General features: G+C 41.7%; 1 protein-coding gene across 2 annotated transcripts in view; it reads right to left on the bottom strand.

The window, feature by feature from the left end:
• LOC113062623 (serine/threonine-protein phosphatase 6 regulatory ankyrin repeat subunit B-like) overlaps positions 1-19,895 on the bottom strand; it is a 70,994-nt gene that overhangs the window by 8,227 nt on the left and 42,872 nt on the right. For both annotated transcript variants that reach the window (XM_026232601.1, XM_026232602.1), the window contains 7 exons: positions 14,153-14,254; positions 13,951-14,049; positions 13,655-13,816; positions 10,484-10,591; positions 10,209-10,406; positions 5,248-5,454; positions 1,733-2,190 (listed from right to left, as the gene is read on the bottom strand). In XM_026232601.1, coding sequence (XP_026088386.1) covers positions 1,733-2,190; positions 5,248-5,454; positions 10,209-10,406; positions 10,484-10,591; positions 13,655-13,816; positions 13,951-14,049; positions 14,153-14,254 — 1,334 coding nt within the window. The remainder of the gene's footprint in view (positions 1-1,732; positions 2,191-5,247; positions 5,455-10,208; positions 10,407-10,483; positions 10,592-13,654; positions 13,817-13,950; positions 14,050-14,152; positions 14,255-19,895) is intronic.

The following is a 19,895-nucleotide window of genomic DNA, read 5'->3' as shown; positions in this document are numbered from 1 at the left end:
AAAAAAGGCAAGTCTATACAATATTTCGTTTCATTGTAATGGATGTATATAACGTTACACATATCCCTGAACTAAGTACATTTCTGCAGCTGTTATTATGTTTAAATGAAAACGAAAGGAGGCAGTGGTATTTTATATCCTATTTCGTTTTATTGTAAATATACTGAGGGGAAAATAACAGTAGCCAAAGCCATCTGAGTTCACGCAGCATTGGTTGAGTTCAACCACCATTTATTTGGATCATTTTCAAATATTACTGTTATTGTGTCATGAAATGTAATTTTAAAAGTATTTCAGGCGAGAATGTAGTTGTTTAAAACGCAAATCTATGGTTTATTTATAAAGACCGTGCCTATTTAAAAAATGTGTTTCGCCGATCTCTGCGACGGTGAGCTCCACTCGATCAGCGAGAGCTCAGTCCTCATGTATCCGCCGAGATGCAGCCTCAAATCGGCTAGACCTTCTGATATGTGCCGCTGGCTCTGATGTGTCTTTAGTGGTTAAACATAACATATAATTCAGCTGCGGGGTAAATCTAACAGGTTTTCTTTGGTCTGTATTCAATTTATCTATATGTTAAAATGAAAATAAAAAAGGCAAATTTATATAATATTTCGTTTCATTGTAATGGCTGCATATACACATATCCCTGAACTAAGTACATTTCTGCAGCTGTTGTTATGCTTAAATGAAAACCAAAGGAGGCAGTGGTATTTTATATCCCATTTCGTTTTATTGTAAATAGGAAAATTGCAGTAGCCAAGACGAGCTGACTGAAGTTATCAAGTACGCTGCTGTTTATAGATTTACCGGACTTGCGTCGTCGCGGACATCACACTCCCGAGTCGAATGCACAAAGTCTGAACTAACTACCGAGGATGCACGTCCAAAATCAGCGTACTTTAAAAAAACAAACAAATCAGCAGTACTTTGTATTGAGAAACGCGCGCAGACCTACGTCACCAGTCTATTTGCCTAATCTACCCGGTACTTTACACCGCGGTGGAAACGCAGAAAGCAACAGGTCTGGGGGGAAAAAAGTTCCTGGGAAAAAAAGTTCCTGGTAAAAATGTTCCGGGTAATTTCGGTGGAAACGCGGCATAAGTCGTGGTATTGAAGGTGGAGAGAGAGCGGTTCATGCACTACCCCCACCCACAATTCCGTCCGGCCCAAGACTAGAACCCACAACCCTTCGATTGGGAGTCCAACCCTCTAACCATTAGGCCACGACTTCCCCAATTGATGAAGTATACTGTTTGTCATTAGTTAAATCCATGCCTCAGAGAATTCAAGCTGTTATAAAAGCCAGAGGTGGTGCAACAAAGTACTAGTAGTGTTTTTATTTGTGTGATTCCAAATTTTTTTCCTCTGTTTGATCTGTAAAAACAGTTGTAATTGACTATACTTATCTCTTTGTTGTTGTTGTTGTTTTTTTTTTAAAGTGTTTTATACAGCCAGAATATTGTTTTGTTGAGTGAAAACTGTTTTGTGGCATATATGTGCTTGGTTTTTTCTCTCTACACAATTAAACATTTGAATGAACATCTTCTGAGAGGGGTGATTCCATACTTTTTGCCAGGGGTTGTACAATGATTTCTGAAGGATCATGTTACACTGAAGACTAGAGTAATCGTTGCTGAAAATTGTACTGATCTTTCACAATATTACTGTCTTTCCTGTTTTTTGATTAAATAAATGTAGGCTTGGTGAAGTTTACTGTGTCAGACTATACCGGTGTCTGAGTGGCAGTGAGATCGCCAGCCACAGCGGAGGGAAGAGCAGCAAACAGAAGAACAGCAGCAGGATCTTCCATGAATTCCACTGCAGGCCTCCACGCCACACTTCTGTCAGGTACATCTGCACCGCCGGATGGGACACCACGGCCTTCTGCTCTCCCTCGATCAAGCAGTCCAGCATGCTGGCACCCCGGTGATCCACAGCCCTGAGGATCAGACCTGCGCCATGACCCCCGGTTGAGGCAGCGAGGGTCAGGAGGTCAGAAGCCATGAGCTCACAGTGGAGCGCGGCGGCATGCAGGTCGATGGAGCGCACCTTCTCTCTGAGCGCAGTAAGAGTCAGAGCTCGCGACAGACGGACGCACGTGTCCAGAGGAGCAGGAGAATGAAGAACCAACTCCTCCAGAGCCAGATTATCATTCATCCGGCCGCACACCATCAGATTGAACACAAACTACAGACAACACACAAAACAGAACATGATTAATGATGCCATTTGAATTGGTTTATTTTCAGCAGAATAAGGCACTTAAAGGGATACTTCACCCAAAAATGAAAATTACCCCATGATTTACTCACTCTCAAACTATCCTAAGTGTACTGTATATGACTTTCTAATTGCAGAGGAATACAATCTTAGTTATATTAAAGGGGTCATATGATGCGATTTCAAGTTTTCCTTTTTCTTTGGATTTTTACAAGCTATTGGTGCATGAAGAAGACCTGTAAAGTTGCAAAAACTAAAGTCTCAAATCCAAAGATATATTCTTTATAAAAGTTACGAGTCAACCAAGCCCTCCTAAACAGCTCGTTCTAACCCATCCCACATCTCTCACTGGCTGCAAAAAACTGTGATAAACAGTAAAGTGTGTTCAGCTGAATTTAATTTCCGTTTTATCTGACCGGTATTAAAAGGTTAGTATACCATGGAAGCGGTCACGGCAGCCCTTCTGTTAAGCCCTCCTCATGTAAAGACCAAAGAGTGTAAAGACCATCGACTCCATCGTGCGACTCCACTGGGCAGGGACACCGGCAAGGGATATAAGTATTTTTTTATTTAATCCTTTTTTCCTTCTACTTGTTTCACTTCTGTTACAGTTTTTATAACCAATTCTTACTATGTGTTTCCAGATCCCTACTATCACTACAACTAGCAAACCACACATCACACAATTTAGGCAGCGCAATCTTAACAACCTGGACACTTTTCCTATATCTGCTAATATACTACTTTCTTTTTCTATTGATCTCTTGAATTGCCAGTCTGCTGTAAACAAAGCCAATTTCATTACTTCTATTATAAATCATTCAAAGCTTAATCTCATAACCCTGACAGAAACATGGATCAAACCAGAGGACACTGCTAAACCTACAGCACTCTCCAATAATTTCTCATTTTCCCACTCCCCCCGTTTGACTGGAAGAGGTGGAGGTACTGGTCTGCTCATCTCTAATGATAGGAAATTTAATCCTTTACCATCTTTTGGTATCAACAGCTACTTTGAATCTCATTCAGCTACTATTGACCCCCAGGACCACTAGATAACTTTTTGTATGAATTAGATGTGCTGCTCTCAAACTTTTCTGAGGATGGTGCTCCCCTAGTTACATTTACATTTATTCATTTAGCAGACACTTTTATCCAAAGAGACTTACAAATGAGGATAGTGGAAGCAATCAAAAACAACAAAACGAGCAATGATATAAGTGCTGTAACAAGTCTTAGTTAGGTTAACACAGTACACGTAGCATGGGCTTTTAAATAACATAATAAATAAAAAGAAAACAGATAGAATAAAAAAAGAATAGAGCAAGCTAGTGTTAGAGGTCTTTACACATACACACACACACACATACAATTGCATAATTAATGAAAATAACATAGAATACAAAAAGATTAGAAAGGTAGTTAGATTTTTTTTTAAGAATAGAATTAGAATAGTGAGTGCTAAAGTTAGAGGGTCAAATAAAGATGGAAGAGATGGGTTTTAAGCCGATTCTTGAAGATGGCTAAGGCTTCAGCTGCTTGGATTGAGTTGGGGAGGTCATTCCACCAGAAGGGAACATTTAATTTAAAAGTCCGTAAAAGTGACTTTGTGCTTCTTTGGGATGAATCAAGCGATGTTCACTTGCAGAACGCAAGCTTCTAGAGGGCACATAAGTCTGAAGTAAAAAATTTAGGTAAATGGGTGCAGAGCCAGTGGTAGTTTTGTAGGCAAACATCAATGCCTTGAATTTTATACGAGCAGCTATTGGAAGCCAGTGCAAATTGACAAACAGAGGTGTGACGTGCATTCTTTTTGGCTCATTAAAAATGTATCTTGCTGCTGCGTTCTGAATTAATTGTAAAGGTTTGATAGAATTGGCTGGAAGACCTGCCAAGAAGGCATTGCAATAGTCCGGCCTGGACAGAACAAGAGCTTGAACAAGGAGTTGTGCAGCATGTTCCCAAAGAAAGGGCTTGATCTTCTTGATGTTGAATAAAGCAAATCAGCAGGATCGGACAGTTTTAGCAATGTGGTCTGAGAAAGTCAGCTGATCATCAATCATAACTCCAAGGCTTCTAGCTGTTTTTGAATGAGTAATGGTTGATGTGCCTAACTTGATTGTGAAATTGTGATGAAACGATGGGTTTGTTGGAATCACAAGCAGTTCTGTCTTGGCAAGGTTGAGTTGGTGATGGTCCATCATCCAGGAAGAAATGTCTGTCATCAGGATGGAATGAGAGGTAGCGTTGAGTGTCATCAGCATAGCAGTGGTATGAAAAGCCATGTTTCTGAATGACAGAACCTAATGATGCCATGTAGACAGAGAAGAGAAGTGGTCCAAGAACTGAGCCCCGAGGCACCCCAGTAGTTAGATGTTGTGACTTTGACACCTCACCTCTCCAAGATACTTTGAAGGACCTATCTGATAGGTAAGACTCAAACCACTGGAGTGCGGTTCCTGAGATGCCCTTTCTCAGTAGTGTTGACAGGAGGATTTGGTGGTTAACCATGTCAAAAGCATCTTCTGCTAACTGGTATGTGCATTCATAAGAAAGTGGCATCCAGTGGATGACGTAGGATGAAGTTTAGTGTAAGCTCCGGTGAGAATATACTAGGTCATGGTCTGTCATGTTACAGAAAAACTTAATTTAAATTAACCATTGTGAAAATAAAACACTCTTAGAATTCTTCAGTAAAGATCCATACAATCAAATCATCTTATAATTTAGGTAAAACAATCTTCACATAAACCAATTTTAATAAATGTGCTTTTAATACAGTGTGTTGTGTATGATGTACTGACATTTCAGTCTCCGTCAGTATCAGCTCTCAGTCTGAATAAGAGCCATTTGTTCATTTTGTTCAAGTTTTTAATTGCATTCATTTCACAACAAATAAACAACTGGTAGTTAGAACATTTGGAAAAACCAAACGAATACACACACACACACACACACACACACAGAGAGAGAGAGAGGAGAGAGAGAGAGAGAGAGAACAAACAGGGTATCAGTGAGTATGACCTTCTTGTCGTCCAGCAATTGGAGTATGTTCTTCTCTTGTCTGAGCAGGAAGATGACGGTTTTCTCATGGTTCTCCTGAGCAGCGTACTGCAGCGGTGTCCATCCGACATGACATTCGACACACACTGACGCTCCACTCTCAACCAGGATTGACACCACCTCCAGAAAGCCGGCTTTAGCTGCGTAATGCAGCGGTGTCAAGCCACTCTGAAAGACACAGCAGCTTTACTGCTCACAAGAATGCAGCTTTACTGCTCTGAATGCTGATATTTAAGTTTTACATTTCCAGTCATAGGTTTGGAATAATTCAGTTCAGTGTTTTTGAATGCTGCATTTATTCGTTTAAGAATAAAACAGTTATAATGTGAAATATTATTACATTTTAAAATAACTGTTTTCTACGTGAATATATATTAAAAAAAATATATTCCTGAATTTTCAGCAGCCTTACTGAGCATAGGAGTCCAGACCAGAAGTGTATTTATATATACACTAGGATTTATTCATTTTCAAATGATTTAATAGTTGTAATTTAATTTTACAGTTAATAATTTTGTAATGTATCTTTGGCATTTTTATTTTATTTTGTTTTTAAAATATTTACATTTATATTTATACTTATTTCAGTTTCGTAATTTAAAGAATTTACTTATTTTGTTTCAGTTAGTCAACTATAATATGTATTAAAATTATAATATGTAATTAAATTAGAATTAATGTATTAAAATTAGCTTTTATTTTTATATTTCCAGTTTTTATTTAGTTTTAGTAATTTATTTATATTTATATTTATATTTAATATTTTATTTATCTTTTATTTAAGACAATGTCTCCAAAAAAAAAATCCATTTAATATTTTATTTCAGCTTTATTTGAATACATTTTTGATACATTTAAGTTTAGTTAAAGGGATTGTTCACCCAAAAATATTTTTTTTATGTTTATCTGCTTACCCCCAGGGCATTCAAATATAGGTGACTTTGTTTCTTCAGTAACAAAAATGTTTTTGTTTCTTCACAAACTTACATTTTTAACTCAAACCAGTCTGTCAGTCGTATAATGGACTCAGATGGGAATCATGGCTTTGAGAGTAAAAAAAAAAAAACATACAAAAACCAAACCAAATTAAACCCTGCGGCTCATGACAATACATTGATGTGTAAAGACACAAAACTGTCGTTCTGTGCAAGAAACTGAACAGTATTTACATAGATTTTATTTTATTTTTTACCTCTGATTAGAGCTGAAGATCTTTGCCCAAATTCATAACACCTTAATTCATATCATTTTACACGGGCTCAGTCTTGCGCTCTGGTTTAAGTGGAAAATGAGCGGTAATGTGATGCATTTCGATTAGTGAGAGAAAGATGTGAAAATGGATGCTGAGGAGGTGAAACGGAGGCTTGCCTCTGGCAATTACGTTTTGGTTGCCCCAGCAACTAAAGCAAAGACTGAGGTGTGGAAAAGTTTTGACCATGTACATGATGAGAATAATGAGACAGTGGGTTATGTTGCTGGATGCACCATAAGTGAGCGCAGGAACGTGCTGAAACCATCTACAATGGATTCAGTCATTTTCCTCCACAAAAACCATGTAGCCTAATATACGCGAGTATATAGGCTAATGTTGGCATTATTATTATTTTTTTTTTTTTTAATAAAATTACAGCTGCTAGTGGCGACTGAAGCAAATCCAGTGGAGTCTTTATCTTGATTTTGTCATCTTAATTTAGAATTTATCTTAATTTAATTTGTTATGAAAGACTTATTTTATTGGCGGGGTGGCCTATTTATAGTCTAAGTGTATGCCTATGCCTATTTACATTTACATTTATTCATTTAGCAGACACTTTTATCCAAAGCAACTTACAGATGAAGAAAGTGGGAGCAATCAAAAACAACAAAAAGAGCAATGATATATAAGTGCTATAACAAGTCTCAGTTAGGTTAATACAGTACACGTAGCATGGGATTTTAACTAATATAATAAATAAAAAGAAAACAGATAGAATAAAATAATAAAAGAATAGAGCAAGCTAGTTAGATGTCTTTACACATACATATACAATTGCATAATAAATGAAAAGAAAATAGAATACAGAAAGATTAGAAAGGTAGTTAGATTTTTAAAGAATAGAATTAGAATAGTGAGTGTTAAAAGTTAGAGGGTCAAATAAAGATGGAAGAGATGTGTTTTAAGCCGATTCTTGAAGATGGCTAAGGACTCAGTTGTTCGGATTGAGTTGGGGAGTTCATTCCACCAGAAGGGAACATTTAATTTAAAAGTCTGTAAAAGTGACTTTGTGCTTCTTTGGGATGAATCAAGCGATGTTCACTTGCAGAACGCAAGCTTCTAGAGGGCACATGAGTCTGAAGTAACGGATTTAGGTAAATGGGTGCAGAGCCACTGGTAGTTTTGTAGGCAAACATCAATGCCTTGAATTTTATGCGAGCAGCTATTGGAAGCCAGTGATAAATAAATTGATAAACAGAGGTGTGACGTGTATTCTTTTTGGCTCATTAAAAATATATCTTGCTGCTGCATTCTGAATTAATTGTAAAGGTTTGATAGAATTGGCTGGAAGACCTGCCAAGAGGGCATTGCAATAGTCCGGCCTGGACAGAACAAGAGCTTGAACAAGGAGTTGTGCAGCATGTTCCGAAAGAAAGGGCTTGATCTTCTTGATGTTGAATAAAGCAAATCTGCAGGATCGGACAGTTTTAGCAATGTGGTCTGAGAAAGTCAGCTGATCATCAATCATAACTCCAAGGCTTCTAGCTGTTTTTGAAGGAGTTATGGTTGATGTGCCTAACTTGATGGTGAAAGTGTGATGGAACGATGGGTTTGCTGGAATCACAAGCAGTTCTGTCTTGGCAAGGTTGAGTTGAAGGTGATGGTCCATCATCCAGGAAGAAATGTCAGTTAGACAAGCTGAGATGCGAATAGCTACCGTCGGATCATCAGGATGGAATGAGAGGTAGAGTTGAGTGTCATCAGCATAGCAGTGGTATGAAAAGCCATGTTTCTGAATGACAGAATCTAATGATGCCATGTAGACAGAGAAGAGAAGTGGTCCAAGAACTGATCCCTGAGGCACCCCAGTAGTTAGATGCTGAGACTTGGACACCTCACCTCTCCAAGATACTTTGAAGGACCTATCTGATAGGTAAGACTCAAACCATTGAAGTGTTGTTCCTGAGATGCCTTTCGCCAGTAGCGTTGATAGGAGGATCTGGTGGTTAACCGTGTCAAAAGCAGCGGACAGATCAAGCAGTATAAGTACTGAAGATTTGGATTGTGCTCTTGCCAGTCTTAGAGCTTCAACAACTGAGAGCAAGGCAGTCTCAGTTGAATGTCCACTTCTGAAGCCAGATTGGTTGCTGTCAAGGAGATTGTTGTGTGTGAGAAATGTAGAGACTTGTTTGAACACAGCTCGTTCAAGTGTTTTTGCAATAAAAGGAAGAAGGGAAACTGGTCTGTAGTTCTCTAAAAGAGATGGGTTGAGGTTGGGTTTCTTAAGTAGTGGAGTTATACGTGTCTGTCTAAATGATGAGGGAAAAAAACCAGTGTGGAGGGAAGTGTTGATGATGTGAGTGAGTGCAGGTACAACTTCAGGAGAAATGGCTTGAAGGAGATGAGATGGAATTGGATCAAGCGGGCAAGTTGTAGGGTGATTAGAAAGGATGAGTTTTGACACTTCTGCCTCAGAGAGTGAAGAGAAGGATGTAAATGAGTGTAAGTTTGCTGGTGATATGAGCTTGACTGATTGTGGTATGGAAAATTGTGCACTAATGTGTTTAATTTTATTCTATTTAGAGTGCAAAGATGTTATGATGTTACAGAAGACTTATTTTATTTCTTTGTTCCAACTTCCAAGTGGCCTATAGCCTACGTTAGTCATGAATATATTATGTTTAAATATGTATAAATTACTCATTCTTGACAAAAAGCAAAAGAGCTGTGTGTGTGCGCACATTTGAATTATGTAGGGCTGTAAACTGGTTCAGGGTTTTAAAAACCTGTCAATCAAAATGTACTTGTCAATCTCGGCCCGAAATCTGTCGGGCCCAGGTCATGTAGGGCCTAAATGTGTCTTCTTCTTCTTGCTCTATGGCAGATCGCAGACTTATAAGTGCTTTACGACCACCTATCTCTCAAATTGACCAATAGGCGCGTTTCTACTGTCACTTGTTTTTTGGCCAGATGAGAACCTTGGGCCTTTCATCACCTTTCATCATTTCAGAAAGCTAACAGCTAAAACACTAACATTAAAAACTTTTTAAAATAAGTTGAACTCAAAACTCACTTTCAGTCAACAGGGAGTGTTTGAAATAACTTGATCTGATGTGGATTATAAATCACCATACAAGGCAGAAATATTTATAATATTTTGCACGCTAGGCATTAACATTACCATAGTAGCCTAAACATGGTAAATGCGTCTACTTGAAGAAATCAGACATCAGCTTCTTATCCTCCATCACAATCGTGCATTTATTTAGTAACATTTTATCTGTCATAAATCTTATAAGTCTTGTCTCATGACTTATTTCTAATTGTGACTACACACATTAATGTATCATCACGAGTAGCAGGGTTTAATTTGGTTTTGTTTGTGTATGTTTTTTAGACTCTCAAAGCCGTGATTATTATTCACGTCAATTATATGACTGTCAGACTACAAAGTCACCTACATCTTGGATGCCCTGGGGGTAAGCAGATAAACATCAAATGTAAATTTCTGGGTGAACTATCCCTTTAACAATAACAGCACTGCTTTGGTATCTCAGGAAATCTGCACACAGTTTGAGACACTATCTAGATCTCTTCTTATACTCTAGAGGAGACACATGTGAGATTACAAGGGTCTTTTTCTCAAGAAACATCTGAGAAACATGAGACCAGCACAAGCATCCATGTTTCTGTGTAATTTTTCTTTGCATGGCAGGTTTCTTCTCACCGTGTCCTTGTGGTTGATCTCAGCTCCCTGTCCCAGCAGGACTCTCACCATGGCCACGTGTCCATGTGCAGAGGCCAGATGCAGACAGGTACATCCGTGTTTGTCGGTCAGGTGCAGCAGAGATCCAGAGCGGCTGAGCAGCAGCCCAACCAAAGACGTGTGTCCATTCTGAGCCGCCAGGTGCAGAGGACTTGAGCCCTGAAACACACGATGGACGGTCAGAACCGCACTCAAACGTCATTCTTCAGACTGCAGCAGTCCTTCTGATCCCTTGCCTGAATGTTTGTCTCAGCATCGGCCTGAACACCAGAAGAATTCAGCAACAAGCGAACCATGTTTTCATGACCGGACTGAGCCGCCAGGTGCAGAGGAGTGTAACCTGACTGAACACACACACACACACACACACACACAATTCACAATCACTAATATGTACATTGTGGCTTTTGTTTCAGTAAAAGATAAATTACCTTAAGATATCAAGACTTATTTTGAGAGAATACATCTTAAAAGCACTTTACACTGCAAAGGTGTAATAAACAGAATAAAAAAGTGCACTTGTATGTGCAATGTATGGAGGTGGCAAATGCATTTATTGTACAGTACACAGGAAATAATATTGTAGAAATATTATGAAATTAATGTTTTAATATTTTAAATATAAATGTATAAATATATATTATTTATATTACATGTATTATATATTTAATTAGAAAAACTACAGACTACACTAATATTTATGATAATATAACAAATAATCAATATAAGTATAAAACAAAAATTATTATGCACATTTTCAAATTTTACTGCTGCACTGGTTCTTTTTACCAAATTGAAAGCAGTTATACAATTTATTTAGAATAAACTATGACATTTAGTTTGTAAAAAGTTAGCTGTATAGCTCATGGTATGAGTCATATTTCTGTTTTTACGTTTTTTTGTAAAAGGTGTAAATGTACTGAAAACACACACACACACACACACAAAATAATTTTAAATAAAGGAAAAAATTGAATTAACGTTTTAAACCTTAAATGATAAATATATAATTATGTAATTATTTATTAAATGATTAATACAAATATTAGAAAATATAAATATATAACATAAGAAAATATACACTTTTATAATCATTTGCTTTTATTATTTTATGTTATACAGGATTTGGAAATGTGTAGATATTTATTTATTTCCATCCATCCATCATCTTCCGCTTATCCGGGGCCGGGTCGCGGGGGCAACAGTCTAAGCAGAGATGCCCTGACTTCCCTCTCCCTAGCCACTTCCGGGAGACATAGTCCCTTCAGCGTGTCCTAGGTCTTCCCCGGGGCCTCCTCCCGGTGGGACATGCCTGGAACACCTCCCTGGGAAGGCGTCCAGGAGGCATCCGAAATAGATGCCCGAGCCACCTCTGCTGGCTCCTCTCGATGTGGAGGAGCAACGGCTCTACTCTGAGCTCCTCCCGAGTGACCGAGCTTCTCACCCTATCTCCAAGGGAGCGCTCAGCCACCCTACGGAGAAACCTCATTTCGGCTGCCTGTATCCGGGATCTTGTCCTTTCGGTCATGACCCACAGCTCATGACCATAGGTGAGAGTAGGAATGTAGATTGACCGGTAAATCGAAAGCTTTGCCTTACAGCTCACATCCACCCCTCGTGCCTTGCCACCGAGGAGCTTTTTAACTACCTTTGTGACTTCAGCCCGGGTGATGGATGAGTTCTCCTCCGAGTCCCCAGCCACTGTCGGTGGGATTGAGGAGATCCTTGAAGTATTCCTTCCACCGCCCGACGATATTCCCAGTTGAGGTCAACAGGTGCCCATCTCTACTGTAAACAGTGTTGGTAGGGCACTGCTTCCCCCTCCTGAGTCAAACAGTTTGCCAGAATCTCTTCGAGGCCAACCGATAGTCTTTCTCCATGGCCTCACCGAACTCCTCCCAGGCCCGATTTTTTGCCTCCACGACTACCCCGGCTGCAGTCTGCTTGGCCTGCCTGTACCTGTCAGCTGCCTCCGGAGTCCCACAAGCCATCCAGGCCGATAGTACTCCTTCTTCAGCTTGACGGCATCCCTTACTTCCGTTGTCCACCACCGGGTTCGGGGGTTGCCGCCTCGACAGGCACCGGAGACCTTACGGCCACAGGTCCGAGCAGCCACTGCAACAATGGAGGTGGAGAACATGGTCCACTCTGACTCAATATATCCAGACTCCCTCGGGATCCGGTCGAAGATCTGCCGGAGGTGGGAGTTGAAGATCTCTCTAACAGGGGGCTCGGCCAAACGTTCCCAACAGATCCTCACAGTATGTTTGAGTCTGCCGAGTCTGTCCAGCTTCCTCTCCCGCCATCAGATCCAACTCACCACCAGGTGGTGATCAGTTGACAGCTCCGCCCCTCTCTTCACCTGGGTGTCCAAGACATATGGCCGAAAGTCTGATGACACGACTACAAAGTCGATCATCGACCTCCGGCCTAGGTTTATTTTTATTTTCGGGTTATTTTTGAACATGGTGTTCGTTATGGACAAACTGTGGTTAACACAGAAATCCAATAACAGAACATCGCTCGGGTTCAGATCAGGGGGCCCGTTCCTCCCAATCACGCCCCTCCAGGTGTCTCTGTCACTGCCCACGTAGGCGTTGAAGTCCCCCAGTAGAACGACGGAGTCTGCAGTCGGAGCACTTTCCAGCACCCCTCCTAGAGACTCCAAGAAGGCCGGGTAGTCCGCACTGCTGGTTGGCCCGTAGGCACAAACGACAGTGAGAGACCTATCCCCGACTCGAAAGAGCAGGGAAGCGACCCTCTCATTCACCGGGGTGAACTCCAACACATGGCGGCTGAGCTGGGGGACTATGAGCAAACCCACTCCAGCCCTCCGCCTGTCAACATGGGCAACTCCAGAGTGGTAGAGAGTACAGCCTCTCTCAAGAAGTGTGGTTCCAGAGCCCAAGCTGTGTGTGGAGTTGAGCCCAACTATCTATAGTCGGTACCTCTCGACCTCCCGCACAAGCTCAGGCTCCTTCCCCGCCAACGAGATGACATTCGACATCCCTAAAGCCAGATTCCATGTCCAGAGATCGCGTCGTCGGGGGTCTCGCCTTCGCCTGTCGCCCGATACACTATGCACCAGTCCCTTATGCTCCCTCCTGCAGGTGGTGAGTCCACAGGAGGAATTTATTTATTTATTTATTTAAATTTGGTTGTTAAATTTCAGTGATTTCAATAACTTTTTACCTTTTTCCTTTATAAAAAAAACCTGTACAAATTAATCTGTGTTATTATAATGACAATAACAAAGCTCTTGGGTTTGACTCCCAGTGAAAACAAAACACAAACAAAATGTAAAACTGCAATGCAAAGCGAGCATCCCCCAAATGAAGAAATCAAATAAAAAATGCCTTGTTTTCTAACAGCCATGTTCTGCAGTGTATCTTGTTGTGTCATGTCACCTCAGCTAACAGCTGTTGTCTCTTCACATCGTCTTTGCCGCTGGCACTGTCGCTGTTAGAGGGAAATTCACTGCGTATTGTAGCTGGAACTTTAGTCAGGATTTCTCTCACGAAGTCCACCTGTCCGAAACAGGCTGCCACATGCAGAGCTGTCAAACCCGTCTAAACACACACACACACACACACACACAAACACACACACAAAAACACTAATACAGAACACAACACAAACATTACAGCAGATTTTTGTTCTGCTTAACCTTTATAAGCAGAGGCCATGTGTTCACATGAAGCACCTTGGAGCTCTGGATCTTCAGTGAAATGCTGTCTTTCAGCACCTCCAGAATATGAGTGTGTCCATTCTTGGCAGCCAAATGAATTGCTGTCATGCCATCCTGAAAGGGTCAAAGGTCAAAGTAAAGTTGCACTATTACGAAATTATCATTGTTCTTCATCATGTTAAAATATCCTTTGTCACAATTTGTCTTTCTAACTCACGGTGTCCTCCTCTGTCACTGATGCTCCAGCGTCCAGAAGAACTTTCACTACCTCCGTATTACCACCAGCAGCAGCCAAATGCAGCGGGCACAAACCTTTAGCCTACCAAGTTAGAAAGAGCAGAAAATATGCTAATATATATTTTTTTTTTTTTACCTGAAATAGAATAAAGTTTATGTTGTTTAAAAAAAACTTCTTATTTAACTTCATAAAATTCATTAAAATAAATATAAATAACACTTTATAGATTTGTAAAAATATATGACCATAAAAGCATGATCATTACTTGAAAAAAAAAAAAAAAAAAAATTATATATATATATATATACACACACACACACACAATCATGACCAAAAATATCGGCATCTTTGGTAAATATGAACAAAGGAGGCTGTAAAAATTAATCTGCATTGTTTTTTTTGTTTTTTTTTATTCTGTAATGATGAGCCAGAGACGTTCGGATCCAAGTGCAGCGCTTTATTAAAGAATGGTCAAACCAGGCCCATCGTCAAGGGGGGGCATTGGGGGGCAGTGCCCCCCCAAACGACTTTTAGTGCCCCCCTAAACGTAACGCCTAGAACTATTAGCCAACCTTGCATTAGACTTTTGATACTTCATGTTCTTGATTTAAGATCATTGCGTTACTGACGTTTTTTTTCAGCAGAACTTGACTCACAGGAACAGTAATCACTACAACGGTAACACTAGAAATGCACAACACATTACCTTCAGAAATGATTCAGACAATTCATTATTCAACGCATTATTACACAGAACATAATTTTAAATATAATTATATTCATAAATGACTGTTAAAACATCCCAAAACAGCACCCAAACCTTGCAAAGAGTTACCTCATTAATTATTCAAATACAACAGCCAATGGCAAGTCTCCAGCAGCAGACCTTTCAATATGTTATTTTTGTGTTAGTAGTTTTATTAATTCAAATTACAATATGCAGTTTGTTTGTAAGTATATGTGTATATAAATCCTGCAATTCATTTAGTTAAGCATACAGTATTGTATTGTTTATACGCAATTCCTTTGCGCAGCTGAGCTGCACATTGCATGCGATCTCAGAATAAATTTCTGGCGGTTTTGTACAGAAAAGCTACAGTATGAATATAAGAAAGTGGTTTAAAGATTCGTTGGTGAAAAAGACGACTTTGACCAACACCAACGTGTGTGGAGACGACTCTGGAGCTAATGAAATGGTAGGATTGGAGAATTTATTGTCTAATGAGACACAAGTTCACAGCGTAGACAGAGAAGCGTGTCTAATTATGAATAGATTCAGACGGTTGGTCTGGGAACGCCCCCGGGAACGCCCCGTGAATTTAGCCCGTGGGGGAAAACATTGCCTTGGCGACAATTGAAATAAACGGGACAATCACGCCGAAGAGTTGCTGTGTCGTTTTCTGTACCTCCAATAAACTAACAAATTATGAATTTAAGTTCTACAACCTTCCTAATAAACATACAGAGCCGGAAAGGATTACAAAATGGCTAAACGCAATAAATTGTGAGGATGATCAAGGGAAGTTGTGGAATCCCAAGACTAAGCATGTGTGTGTGTGCAGTCGGCATTTCATCACAGGCGGCTATATTAACATTGTGTTCATTATTAACGCTATCAAAACTGTGTAAGGTTGTTTCAGAAAGTGGCATGCATATATAATTAGCCTTATCATTCTACATTAAGCAAAACTATGTAACGTTAGCCTAGTGTCGAACATAAACCCACTTAAAAAAGCATGTGGACACGAAACAACTTAGTTTTGTGTCAGAACTTTTACACTTTCATTCATAAATTCACCCCGTCTGTGTTTGCGAAATGATTGAATTGCGGAATCCAGTCAAAAATAGAGTTTGCTGTATAAAGCAGAACGTCACGGGATTTGGCTATTTTTTAATGAATACATCTATATTAGGGCTGTAAAATGAATCAAATATCGATATGGACTAGTGTATATGAATATTAAAGTTAAAAGAGACTACAATTGTACTACGTGTCTCTGGGAATGAGTGCTCAATATGTGCATTTTGCCATTCAGATACACACGATGCTCGCAGTGTTTTCCCCCACGCCGGCCACGCCCCCAGCTATGACTAGATGCCGACTGTATCTATGGGCCTACTACTAGTGATGACGTGATTGCCGTTGCTCTGGCTATGACTGGGCCAAAGCTGCAGGCCATTGATGATCTTGGAAATGAAACGAATCAGATCATTTTACAGCGATACCCTGCTCGCTTGTATAATAATAAAAATCGCTCCTTTGTGTCTTCATGGTATCAGACTCGTGACTGGCTTGAATATAGTGTCAAAGCTGATGCAGCATTCTGCTTCCCATGTCGAGTGTTCAATAGTGCGCACGCCGTAGTAGAGACATTGAGATCATACGGTGAAGTATATTATTTGAATAATTGAACAAAACAAGACTATTGTGGTCTATTTTAGTTATAGCCTAATATGGGTTGTTGTTATGGTCTGTCTCAGATCATTAAAAAAAGTGTGCCCCCCCTATGAAAATTAAATGCCCCCCCATTTGGTTTGTTCTGGCGACGGCCCTGGGTCAAACAGGCAGAAACCAGGAATGGCATCAGGTGTGTCAGGGATAACCAGAGTCGAAACCAGAAACAAGCAGAGATCAGGGCAGGCAGCAGAGAATAGGAGTCAGAGTAATCATTCCAAAGCTCAAACACGGGAATGACAAACACAGGGAGAAATGCTCGGAAATGTTAGACAGGCTAAATAAGGCTTCGCAGTGAGTGAGAGTGATTGTGCTGCTTTTATGTGTGTGTAAATGAGGTGCAGGTTTGGCAAGGTGATTGTGATGCAGTGACTCTTGGAGAATGTAGTTCAGGTGTGGTGCAACAGTATGGGAGCTGCTAGTGTCCAAGTAATTTCTGGTGGTTGATGGGTGGAGTGGTCCTGAGTGGAGTGCCCTCTACTGAAGTTTACGGGCACTCCATCTAATGATCGTGACACACAAAAAAAAAAAAAATCACTAAAAATCTAAATTTCTACTCTAAATCCCCCCCTCTCGAGCGGCTTCCAGATGCTCAAAACAATATAGGAGGGAGGTGGAGCGGAGGCCGAATAGGGGGAGGGATGGAGGACCAGGTCCATGTGGATGTGCAGTGGCCGGGGACCGGGGCAGAGCAGGCGTGGGCCTAACTCGGGAACAGGGCTTAACTCGGGAACAGGGGCCCGCCGTGGGCTTAACTCGGGAACAGGGGCCTGCCGTGGGCCTAACTCGGGAACAGGGGCCCGCCGTGGGCCTAACTCGGGAACAGGGGCCCGCCGTGGGCCTAACTCGGGAACAGGGGCCCGCCGTGGGCCTAACTCGGGAACAGGGGCCCGCCGTGGGCCTAACTCGGGAACAGGGGCCCGTCGTGGGCCTAACTCGGGAACAGGGCTTAACTCAGGAACAGGGGCCCGCCGTGGGCCTAACTTGGGAACAGGGGCCCGTCGTGGGCCTAACTCGGGAACAGGGGCCCGCCGTGGGCCTAACTCGGGAACAGGGGCCCGCTGTGGGCCTAACTCGGGAACAGGGGCCCGCCGTGGGCCTAACTCGGGAACAGGGGCCCGCCGTGGGCCTAACTCGGGAACAGGGGCCCGCCGTGGGCCTAACTCGGGAACAGGGGCCCGCCGTGGGCCTAACTCGGGAACAGGGGCCCGTCGTGGGCCTAACTCGGGAACAGGGGCCCACCAAGGCATAGCAGGTGGCGTGGGAGCCCACCAGGGCGGAGTAGAGGACCACCACAGCGGAGTCGATAGGACACAAGCCCACCAGTGCAGAGCAGAGGACCACCACAGCGGAGTCGATGGCATAGGAGAGCAAGTCTGCTCAGGGGGGACTGAAACAGAGAACATATACAGGTTAATAGCAGCCTCTGTGGCCATGATGAGAGGGTAGCTGGCCTCCGTGGCTGTGACAGGGCGGGCGGTGAGTTCAAGGATGGCCTGCATGGCCATGACAGGACAGACAGTGACTTGGTGGATGGCCTTCATGGCCATGACAGGATAGGATGAGAGTTCTGGAAGTTTGACTGAGACTTGGCGAGGCTCTGGTAGACCCGTGGTGACTTGACTTGGCTCATGGAGATCAACTGTGACTTAACTTGGCTCATGAAGATCATTGTTGACTTGACTTGGCCCGTGAAGATCATTGGTGACTTGACTTGGCTCGTGAAGATCATTGGTGACTTGACTTGGCTCGTGAAGATCATTGGTGACTTGACTTGGCTCATGAAGATCAACTGTGGTTTTACTTGACTCATGGGTGTTAATGGTGACTTGACCTGACTCTGGATGGTCAACACTGACCTGACTAGACTCCTGAAGTTTAACTGTTGTTTCACTTGACTCTTGGGTGTTAGTGGTGACTTGACCTGACTCGGGAAGGTCGACGGGGACCTGACTTGACTCTGGAAAGTCGACAGGGACCTGACTTGACTCTGGAAGATCAACCGTGGCTGCCATCTTGCGCAGCGGCGCTGGGCTGGCGGCCATCTTGTGCAAAAACTCAGGTACAGGGACCATCGAACGGAAGGAGCTGGATACATTGGAGAAGTGGCCTCCTCAACTGTAAAGGGAGAGCCACAAAACTGCAACACAAAGTCAATAAACTGTCCCAGGGTCCAGCTGGGGTCTTCTTCTGGTAAACTTAAGCTTATCTTAGAGTCAAGACCACTCATTTACCAGATCCTCATCCCCAGGCAAAAGGTGACTATACTGAATGAATTCCTCCACAAAGAGTTCAATTGGTTGGCCATCTTGAAAAATGGAGCAAAGCACACTTACAGGGTTGAATGAACTTTTAGCTGGCTCCATACCTGGTCTGGTGTTCAATAAAGCTGCTGGATCCTGGTTTGGCAAAGTCTTCTGTAATGATGAGCCAGAGACATTCGGATCCAAATGCAGCACTTTATTAAAGAATGGTCAAACAGGCAGAAATCAGGAATGGTGTGTCAGGGATAGCCAGAGTTGAAACCAGAAACAAGCAGAGATAGGGACAGGCAGTAGAGAATCAGAGTCGGAGTAATCAGACCAAAGATCAAACACGGGAATGACAAACACAGGGAGAAACGCTCTAAAATGTTAGACAGGCTAAACAAGACTTTGCAGTGAGTGAGAGTGATTTTGCTGCTTTTATGTGTGTGTAAATTATGTGCAGGTGTGGCAAGGAAATTGGCTGATGACTGACGTGCAGGTGTGGCAAGGTGATTGTGATGCAGTGACTCATGGGGAATGTAGTTCAGGTGTGGTGCAACAGTATGGGAGGTGCTAGTGTCCAAGTGACATCTGGTGGTTGATGGGTGGAGTGGTCCTGAGTGGAGTGCCCTCTACTGAAGTTCACGGGCACTCAATCTAATGATCATGACAAAATCACTGAAATCAAAATTTCCATTGGATATAAAGAATTTAAAATGGGGGGAAACATAATTATGAAATTAATGTTTTTCTCAAATACACGTTGGACACAATTATTGGCACCCCTACTAATTATTTTGAGTAAAATATTTCTGAATTATATTCCCATTCATATTCACAATTTTGAGCACTCCAGGGTGATTATGAACATGAAATTATCCAGCCATGGCTTCCTGTTTCACAGAAATATAAAAAGGAGGGAAAACAAAGCCCAAATTCACTTAATCATCCAACACAATGAGAAAAAACATATTAGTATATATAGTATATATTCCTGATGTGCAGCAAAGATAATTGAGCT

Source organism: Carassius auratus, chromosome 44 (assembly GCF_003368295.1).
Source record: "Carassius auratus strain Wakin chromosome 44, ASM336829v1, whole genome shotgun sequence".
Taxonomy (NCBI): Eukaryota; Metazoa; Chordata; class Actinopteri; order Cypriniformes; family Cyprinidae; genus Carassius; species Carassius auratus.
The sequence above is the reverse complement of the archived record's forward strand: the minus strand, read 5'-3'. Positions and strand labels throughout refer to the sequence as shown.